Source organism: Cheilinus undulatus, linkage group 24 (assembly GCF_018320785.1).
Source record: "Cheilinus undulatus linkage group 24, ASM1832078v1, whole genome shotgun sequence".
In the NCBI taxonomy this organism is placed as follows: Eukaryota; Metazoa; Chordata; class Actinopteri; order Labriformes; family Labridae; genus Cheilinus; species Cheilinus undulatus.
The window spans coordinates 3,432,577-3,442,674 of NC_054888.1; the positions used below are offsets into that span (position 1 = coordinate 3,432,577).

The 10,098-nt window shown below is 38.6% G+C and overlaps 1 protein-coding gene across 3 annotated transcripts; it reads right to left on the reverse strand.

Moving 5' to 3' along the window:
• Positions 1-1,334: 1,334 nt before the first annotated feature.
• fastkd2 (FAST kinase domains 2) lies at positions 1,335-10,071 on the reverse strand. Of its 3 annotated transcripts, XM_041781970.1 has the most exons (13): positions 9,554-9,863; positions 7,432-8,114; positions 7,253-7,356; positions 6,945-7,053; positions 6,533-6,656; positions 5,333-5,472; positions 5,084-5,256; positions 4,695-4,858; positions 4,368-4,604; positions 2,843-2,914; positions 2,521-2,809; positions 1,696-1,810; positions 1,335-1,575 (listed from the first exon to the last, which is right to left on the reverse strand). In XM_041781970.1, the coding sequence occupies exons 2-13, from the start codon at positions 8,053-8,055 to the stop codon at positions 1,453-1,455; spliced, it is 2,274 nt and encodes a 757-aa protein (XP_041637904.1). In that variant the 5' UTR covers positions 8,056-8,114; positions 9,554-9,863; the 3' UTR covers positions 1,335-1,452. The 3 variants fall into 3 exon arrangements, with proteins under 3 accessions (XP_041637904.1, XP_041637902.1, XP_041637901.1); XM_041781968.1 differs by lacking the exon at positions 9,554-9,863 and adding an exon at positions 9,934-10,071 and having other exon boundaries at positions 2,521-2,914; XM_041781967.1 differs by having other exon boundaries at positions 2,521-2,914; positions 9,554-9,862.
• Between the last annotated feature and the right edge of the window lie 27 nt (positions 10,072-10,098).

Consider the following 10,098-nt stretch of genomic DNA (forward strand, 5'->3'; position numbering starts at 1 on the left):
TTTCTCTTCCTGGTGCTTTCTGCAGATGTGGCTGCTTAAAAAAGCTCCACTGTGCTCACCTTGCACTTTCCGTGCAGTTCTAGCAACACACACACACACACACACACACTGGTTTTAATGGTTTCATTCAGCTACGTGATCTTACTCACCGACAAGAATCAGCCAGATTGACATGTTTCTGTTGGAGCTTTCTGCAGGCTGGGGAAAGGTGATTCAGAGCAAACGTTTGAGGTGGTTCATTTGTGTTTCGGCTGCTAAAGTCACACTTTCGATGACGGATGGAAGACGCTTGTATGACTTTTCTTCACAAGAGCATGCCTTTAATACATGCATCATTCATGTGTCTTTACTAACGGTCCATGCCACCAGCATAGATGCAGGAATCTGTGCAAAAGGAGCTCAGACCAAGTACTGAGCGATAAATGAACAGAATTTTCCAAGGTCAACATTTCTGTAGTATAAATCCTGTGGTGGACTGATGTTTGTGATATTCTAAAACACTGATACTCAACATTGCAAGTTACATTAACCAGTTTGTCTCCCAAATGTATACAGTAGGTTTTAATGGTCAAACTTCATTGTCAACCTCTATTTTTCATTTTTTTTTTTTTTTACATTTTTTGCCACTTTGAATCCATTTGTGCTGCTTTTAGCCCATTTTTACCACTTCTTTTAGACACTATTCAGCCATTTTTTGCCACTTTAATCCCATTTTTGCCCTTTTTCATTAGTTTTGGCCATTTTTATCCTGCTTCTTTGAAATGTTTTGCCCATTTCAGCTGCCTTTTGCCATCAAATGCCACTTTCCCCCCATTTTCCCACCTTTTTACAGCTTTTTTGCTCACCTCAGTCACTTGTCACTCATTTTTGCTGCTTTTTGACTGCCTGTAACTCAATTTTTTGTGACTTGACATTTTTTTCACTTTTCACCCAGTTTTCTCCATTGCATGCTTTCTTTGCCCCTTCCCCCCATTTTTACCACTTTGAATCCATTTCTGCTGCTTTTAGCCCATTTTTTCCACTTCTTTAGCCACTTTTCAACCATTTCTTGCCACCTTTATCCTGCTTCTTTGCGATTTTTCGCCATTTCAGCTGCTTTCTCCCATTAAATGCAACTTTCCCCCAATTTTCCCCCCTTTTTAGCACATTTTAGTCACTTTTCATCACTCAGATTGTGGCTCTTGCGATGGCATTTTTCAACAGTTTGGCTCTTTGGTTGAGCAGGGTTGAGTATCACTGTTCTATTTTTATGAGCTGTAAGCTGTAATCAACAAGATTAAATGAATTTTTCAGTAACCTGTTAATAACAAAGTGAACTTCATCTGGCTGTTAGCTGAAGTTACAGGTTTATTTGAAGACTTGATAGAACCTTTTTAATCACTCTTATTGACAACAAATCTTTAAATAAGACAGAAAAGTCTGTTTGTTGTTTTCACAGTCTGACATTTGCCCCTAAGATCCCAGCTGCTCTGTTTCTGGTTGTTTTTCTGATCCCCGGTGTTCTGGAAAAATCTGCTCCCTAAGAAACTCGGTCCTCTCTTCCTGAGACAAAGACTGCAGCTCCTTCTCTGCCAGCTGGAGAAAAGACAAAAGAAAAAACAGTTTTAAGACACATTTTTGTGAAAGTCATTGATTTATTCACATCAAAAAATTATAACTTCAACATTCAACAGAAAAGCTGAGTCGGTATCTCACCAGGATGGTGTTGTATCCCAGAATCCTCAGATGGCGGATCTTTAAAGCCAGGTTACCACGAGGGTGGCGCGTGCCGAAGCAAAAAGCAGAGGGTGATGCGCAAACAACAGCAATCCTAGGAGATTAAGAGAGTTTCCCAGCTTTAAAACATTTTAATGCATGCATGATCATATGAAAGTGGAAGTTTGTTTGTTATAAGAGCATCTTTGTGGAGAAAAATGGATGTAAAAGAGCCAGTAGCTGATTTCCTTAAACACAAAGATCAGATCAGCACTGCTACTGCAGTCTCAGTGATCTCAGAGAGCTTTCTGTGAGGCCATGTCTTCTACTTTCTGAAAACAAATATATCTAGATTTGATAGTAGGTATTCTGAATGTAATCAGAGATATCTGTTATAATTTTCCTGCACAAATGCACCAGTAGGATCAACAGAGAACAAAAAAATTACAACCAAGCCTTTATGAAACAGAGAAGAAAGGTAGGTGTTCAAAATGTAAGGTATAGTCAAGCTTTTATTCCTCTTATTCCTTTGGAAATGTTTTTGTCTCCATCCCTGGTCTTAGACTTTTCTCTAAGATATTCTTTTCTATCACTGATTTTTGTTTATTTGTTGTGGATCGGGGCCAGCTGTTTTGCAGGCGTTGTGGTGAAGAGCATACGGTGATGACGTTATCACAGCACACACATCCTTTCCATTCTGCCATTGCATGAGTAAACGTGCCGTAAAGCCACAGCAGCGTTTATCAGAAACCGGAAGAATGAAGCAGAAATGTGCAGCAGATCTCTGGTGGTTCTACCTGCTGCATGCTGATGATGACAGCTTACCTTTGACTGCTCTCTACAGGAGAACTCTGCTCACTGTCAGGACCGCTCTCTGCAGAACTCTCCTCTCTGTCAGGACGGCTCTCTGCAGAACCCTCCTCTCTGTCAGGACGGCTCTCTGCAGAACTCTCCTCTCTGTCAGGACGGCTCTCTGCAGAACTCTCCTCTCTGTCAGGACGGCTCTCTGCAGAACCCTCCTCTCTGTCAGGACGGCTCTCTGCAGAACTCTCCTCTCTGTCAGGACGGCTCTCTGCAGAACCCTCCTCTCTGTCAGGACGGCTCTCTGCAGAACCCTCCTCTCTGTCAGGACGGCTCTCTGCAGAACCCTCCTCTCTGTCAGGACCGCTCTCTGCAGCCACAGACGTCTGATTTAGAGTAGTTTTGGTTATAACTGCATCTGAAAGTCCAGAATAAACACAGTCAGTTAAAGGCAGAGGTATCAAACTCAATCACAGCAGGGGACAGATTCTGAAATCAGGTCGAACCTGAGAGACTAACAGGGTCAACATTTAACCATGAACAGTCAACCTCATTTTTACCAGTGATGAATTATGGGGAAAAAAACTTAGACTGACGATTCATGATTTTGAGATAAAAAGGGGAATGTTTTAAGTTAAAAGCTAAAAATCTGAGAGAAAAGGTTACACTTATAACCAAGAGCCCAAATAATGTTTTAAAAGGCAAATACATGAGATGGAAATTTAAATCATGAGTTTTAGAGGTCAAAATACAACTAAATATTCAAAAATTTGAATCTTAAAAGGTCAAAATATTGGACAAAATACAAACCTTAAGTTTTAAAGGTCAAAATATGAAATAAAATTAAAAACCATGAGTTCAAAAGATCAAAATATGACTTAAAATTTGAAACTATAATTCTTAAATGTCAAAATATGAGATTACATTTTTGTTTTTAAATGTCAAAATATGAGATCAAATTCAAAATCATGAGTTTTTAAGATCAAAATGTGAAACCAAAATTCAAAATCATGAGTTTAAAAGGTCAAAATATGAGCTAAAATTCAAAATCACAAGTTTAAAAGGCCAAATATGAATTAAAAATTAAAATCAAGAGTTCAAAAGGCCAAAATACGAGATGAAATTAAAAATCATGAGTTTAAAAGATCAAATATGACTTAAAATTTGAAAGTGTATTTCTTGAATGTCAAAATATGAGAAAAAATTCAAGATACTGAGTTTTAAAGGTCAAAATATGAGATAAAATTTTTGTTTTTAAATGTCAAAATATGAGATAAAATTTTTGTTTTTAAATGTCAAAATATGAGATAAAATAAAAAATTATAAGTTTAAAAGGCCAAATATGAAATAAAAATTAAAATCATGAGTTTAAAAGGCCAAAATATGAGATAAAATTCAAAATCACAAGTTTAAAAGGTCAAAATATGAGATAAAATTTAAAATCATGAGTTCAACAGGTCAAATTATGGGATTAAAAAGTCATAATTATGAATTAAAAAAGTCCCAACATGAACTAAAAATCCCTGATCTTAAGTTTAAGTTGTTATTGTGAGATGCAAAATTGAAGATGTGAAATGAAAACCCAAATTAATTTCTTTCCCTACATCCCTGACTTTTCTCACTGTTTAATTTTTATATGTTTTTGACTTGACAAGGATATTTTAAGTCATGTTGGTAGAGTTTACAGTGTTTTACTGGAGGAAATCTGCAGACCTCATACCGGTGGGCCAGTTATAATAGAAATATGATTTGATCTTGCTGTACCACAGGCTGGATTTGGCACCCCTGGTTTAAGGTATTAAAGTCTAAAAAGATTATTATGGTCTAATACTCTGTTGTATGGGCCTAGCTTTACGTCTTCTCCAGCTTACCGATGAAGTAGAAGTTCTCCACTATGACCCCTTCCTGCAGTAGTCCATCTGCCTGCTCCCCCAACATGTCCCGCAGGCTCTGTGAAAGCAGCGGGTTAATAGGGGTGGGATCTTGGCGGGACTCTCCAAGGACAGATGAGAGGTCAGTCAGAGGCTGGCGGAGTGAAGGACGGTCAAGACGGAGGCATAAATCCATCATCCGGAGAAATGTGTCCTGTTTTTGCAGGAACTTTGCAGCTAAGAAGGGAATGGATGGGTTTAAATGGAGGGAAAATGAGAGAATAAAACCCCTGACAAAAGGCAGTCAGTGAACAATAACGGCATTACGTGCGGTCTTAAGCTGCTCCAGAGAGCTGTCCTGCAGGAAGAGCTCCAGCGGTGCAGAGGGGAAGTGACCGAACAGACACAGGGAAAAAAGCGCCTTTGACAACTCGATCGTCGACATCTTTGGAAGATAGGACTCCAGAACGCTGGTGAGGCTGTTCAGGAACCTGGAAAAGCGAGAAGAAATTAACCTGGCTGGAAACGAATCCTGATAAGGAGTGCGTCTGCTGCTAGAAGATGGAGAATGATAAACAGACATTTGACAACAGAGCGAGTCGGAAGATCAGTGCTGTGACCTTTCCAGAACTCCCAGTGATGCTCTGGGGCTTTAGAGTGCTCTGTTCTTCCACCAGAGAAAATTTCGTAATAATGGAGACATGTGAGCGACTTACGGCTGACTCTGCTGCTGCAGATCGAAGTTTAAAGACGAGTAAACCTTAAGGACACAGAGGAGGTCCTTTAGCGTCAGAGCGTCTGGATCTTTGATCACCTTCTCTGCAAACGCCTCCATCATGGCTTCAGGACAGAAACCGAGGGACTCAAACATGAACAGGAAGAGGATCATCTGGACAAAACGAAGGAGAAGAACATTAGCAGCAGAGATTAAGAGATTTATGCCAATCAAAGCAGCTAGAAATAACCTGTTTGTTGGTCCACATGTAAACCACAGAGGACATGAAGTGTGAAATGTCCGTGAACAGATCAGAGTCTCTGTAGCCCAGGTCTCTGCAGGACATCAGGACTTTAAACAGTCTGGAAAAGGGGATGCTGTCAAGGTTTTCTGTCAGAGAGGAAGAGAAAAGAAGAAGCTTCATTACACTAGAAATATGATTATCATTCTACAATAGAATAGCAGGACATATTAGAAAAGAAAAACACAAGATTTTAAGAATAAAGCTGTGATATTACAAGCATAAAGCTGCAACAGAAGGTGATAGAGTACTAATTTTATCAAAATTTTAGATAAAAATGTTAGATAAAATTCAAAATCATGAGTTTAAAAGGTCAAAATATTAGATAAAATTCAAATTCATGAGTTAAAAGGTGAAAACATCTGCTAAAATTCAAAATCACAAATTCAAAAGGTCAAAATATCTTATAAAATTCAAAATTATGAATTCAAAAGGTCAAAATATTAGATAAAATTCAAATTCATGAGTTTAAAAGGTCAAGATATCTGATAAAATTTAAAATTGTGAATTTAAAAGGTCAAAATATTAGATAAAATTCAAAATCGTGAGTTTAAAAGGTCAAAATATCTGATAAAATTTAAAATTGTGAATTTAAAAGGTCAAAATATTAGATAAAATTCAAAATCGTGAGTTTAAAAGGTCAAGATATCTGATAAAATTCAAAATCATGAATTCAAAAGGTCAAAATATTAGATAAAATTCAAATTCATGAGTTTTAAAGGTCCAAATATGAGATTAAACAAGATTAAAAAACATGATTTTGAGAATAAAGCTGTGGTATTTCAAGCATAAAGATGCAATAGAAGGTGACGGAGTCCTAATTTTAAGAGAAAAAAGACCATAGCCTACAATAGCAGCTTTATTTTTGTAGTAGCTTTAGCTATATTCTAAATATTACCGTTATCTTGTACAGGTTTACTCTCTAATATTGGGACTTTATGCTCATATTTTGCTGTATTATTTTTAATCAGCCCTTGTACTCAGCCATAATGCTTCACAATACAGACGCTCACAACATCTGCTCATTAACAGATATCTTCACAGCCAATCACACTGATGCAGACATGGTGATGATGATGGGCTGAAGTTCAAAAGGAGCATCAGAATGGGGACAAAAAGGTGACTGAAGTGACTCTGAGTGTTATTTGCCTCTGATCTTCATGGTGCAGACTTCCAGCAGAGGTTTGGAGTAGAAGCCCATCGCTGCCATCGTGTGGATCATGTGCTGAGAGTTTGGGAGGCTGAACTGATCCTTCATGGACAGAGCTTTGGCCTGGAGGAAGGATTCAGAGACGGGTTAAAGTTCGTCTTTGGCCATGAAATGATAGAAACAGGGAAACAGGCTGTTATCAGAGGGTTGTGTTTGTGTTTCAGACATGAGGAGAGCGACTGAGCCCATCAGATATGGTCAAACCACATTCTGAAGATGACAATGTTTGGACTTTAATCTTTGGTGAAAGCTGCAAAAAGAGAAGAGTTCAAGCTTGTGCCTAAGCATGATAGGGCAATCATAAACAAGTCATTTTAAGGTAAAACTAACAAAATATTGTCTAACACCAACCTCTAGTTTTCGTTTCAGACCCAGCGGGGCGTCTTTCCCCACAACACGCATCATGGTTTGGAGAGGCATCACGCTCTGAATCTCGGGAAGACGGACCTCGACTATCAACCTAGGAACAGCCAGAAAATAAGTGAATAATATCGAAAACAGTTCATGAAAATCTTAGAGCAAGCAGGGTTTTTCATGGCTGGAATTTCAAACTGTAATATTGGTAAAACATTACCACTGCAATAGAAAAATAAGTTCTTGATTTTAATCCTCAAAAACTGCAGGTTAACTTAAGAGATATTCATTAAGTTATTCCTGACCTCATGCCATCCTTCAGGGCAGAAACATTTGGGCTGTCCTTCATACTTTCCAAACAGGAGGCCAAGATGGACAGGGCTTTCTCATCAAAGTCATTCAGTCTCTCCTGGAGGTGAAACATTCAGTATATTTAGATACAAAAAGGTAGACATGTTAGTTCCTGGTCACTTTTCCATCTCACCTGGCAGGATCGCAGGAAGGTCTGGACCACTCTGCTGCGCTGAGGAACTCCCAGCTTGACCATACTTAAGACAGAATAAGCCAAACCCTCACTGCTGAAGTGGCTCACGCTCCTCATGGCCTTCTGCAGCAGCTGCTCAAACTCAGGATGCTCAAACATCAGCTGCAGCTCGTAGCGCCGCTGATCCTCTGACATCTTCTTGGTGCAGGACCACATGTGGCTGAGGCAGTTGCTCATCAGTCGAGGAGTGAGCTTGTACTGATGGGTGAGGTCTAACACGTCTGAAGGGGAGGTGCAGTGCTGAAGGGTGTCTATGAAAGGATACGTCCGCTGCGGCTGCTTCAAGGAAGGATCATCAGATTGGATGGGAGACGAGAGATGCTCCTTGTCCTTAGGGTCCTCACTGTGCGCCTTTTCCTTTGTGTAAAACCTCACTGAACTGGAAAGATTACTGGTAACACAAGTCTGGGTTTGTCTTGTACCCAGAACGTGTGCCAGTGGGACATTATGGAGGAATCTGTCCTTGATTGGCGTTGTCAGGAAGCTGCGATGTTGCCAGAAAAATCTGCGACTGCAGAAACGCAGGCCCCACCTTATCACCTCCTCTGTCACCCGTGCAGACATCGTGGAGTCTTATTTCTTATTTAATAAGAAGAAATGGGTCCTTACTGTCAGCGCTGGCCCTGTGTTACACAGAAGAACAAAAGGCAAAGTTGTAACAGAGACATCAAGCCTTGGAATATGCAAACAATGTTAACTCTCTGATATCCCTACAAACTGCTGCCTCATTTTCCTCCAAGTGTGCAAAAAAATGCAGAGGGGGGTTATTACTGTAAATAAAAAAAGTTATATTAGTTTATTTTTAATTGTTTAATTTTTTTCCTTGTTTCATCAACTTTTGCCATTAACAAAAATACCAAATACTCAATAATTGTCATATGTTTAACCCTTTAATTGCCATGTTTGTAATGTAAACAAACAAAATTTTTTGATGAAAAAAAACACAAAAAATGATTTTTTTGCAAGTTACTACATGAAAATTAGACAACTTATTATTTGACTGTTGTAGCCTGGCATATGTCATTGATTAGTAGCAACATTGGTTAAAATGCATTATTAGTTTTTCTTGTGAGGTCAATTATTCTAAAATACTCACATTTTTCACCCTTCTGCGCAAACAATGCACACCTTTAAATCATGTTATAAATATCATTCATTTCAAAATTGTTTTACTGTTATTGAATTATATTTTCTCATTTAAGGTCAGCCCTAACCATAAATGTCAAATACTCATTCATTTTAATTCTTTTAACCCTTTAAATGCCACGTTTCATCGATGATGTCACTGCATTTTTAGATGCAAAATACACACACAAAAAAAAGATTTTTTTGCAAGGTACTACATGAAAATTCAGTAACTTATTTTTTGATTATTGCACAGACACACTAACAGACTATGGTAAAAGTGATGTCACAGGGTAAAAAAAATAGTCCAGGAGCAAATGTAAAGCCCCAACTCTCAGATAAAGCCCAGAAACCAGAAAATGCATGATCCATGCCTTAATGGTGTATGGATCAAAAGAAGTGGTTGGATGGGTTTCAATGGGGATTTATGCACACAGGGATATGAACGCTATAAAAAAGGTTTACTTTATTTATGTTGGGCTGATTGTTGTGGCTGGGACAAAATTTTGAAAATTGTACAAAAATGAACAAAAAATACAATACATGATAATATTAATTGTGAAAGAGGACAAAGTTTTTTTTTATATTGATCAACTAAGTGTCCATTTTTGGCACAAAGGGTACCAGAGGGTTAAAGATACAACCCCAACTTTATTTATATTTTTCACAGCGCCCCAACTTTTTTGGAACTGGAGAGAAGTGTATCAAACCGACTTAAAAGTTTTTCTTATACTAAAAGGAAAATAAACATTTTGGTATCTGGTGGGCTGAGTGTATCCTAACATTCCCTAACAGTGTTACAGACAAATGCACATCCGCTTTAACTTTTACTACTAGCTACTAGCTAAGCAGTTAACGGTTACTTAATTTATATAACTTCATATAACTCAAACACATGTACGTTTAAATAACGAAGTTCAAAACGTGCAAAACAAACCCAATGTCTCAGCAGCTAACAAGGTCAGGAGACAGCCTCATGATATGAGAACACCGGTGTAACGGCTTAACGAGCGACCGTGTTCACTGGCGGCTTTCTGACGCACGTAAAGGAAGTAATAAAACGTGGCGTCCTTGTGACGTAAGAGCCTCTTGATATATTGTTTTCCATTGAATAAGAGTTTTTCATATTTGGAGAATAATGGATGCAGAACAAGGACTTCTTTCGAGTTAAAAAGATGCCGGAACTATCGCGAGTACAGGCGCATTCGGCTGAGAGTCACATGTAAGCACGGTCACTAGTTTAACCAATACACCTACTAGCTCACAGGAGTTAAAACGACTCCCGCCGTTTTACCACTGCAGCCCTAGAAAACGTACCACTTACTGCCCTGACAGAGCACGTAGAAGTTTCTGCACCATGCTGTAAAAGAAGATATTCAGAAAAGACACAAAAAGCTACATAACAACCCAAAACAGAATGTCAAATTCGCTGTGGTTCTCATGCTGTGTCCGTCGCAATATGTAGTCCCTCTATAAACTTGA

Excerpts from the sequence above, each read along its gene's own strand:
- fastkd2 (XM_041781968.1), bottom strand. The coding sequence starts at position 8,055 with ATGTCTGCACGGGTGACAGAGGAGGTGATAAGGTGGGGCCTGCGTTTC. Across the intron at positions 6,657-6,944 it reads GTCTGAAACGAAAACTAGAG|GCCAAAGCTCTGTCCATGAA; the intron begins GTTGGTGTTAGA and ends TCCTTCCTCCAG. Across the intron at positions 4,605-4,694 it reads GGAGCAGCTTAAGACCGCAC|CTGCAAAGTTCCTGCAAAAA; the intron begins GTAATGCCGTTA and ends TTCCCTTCTTAG.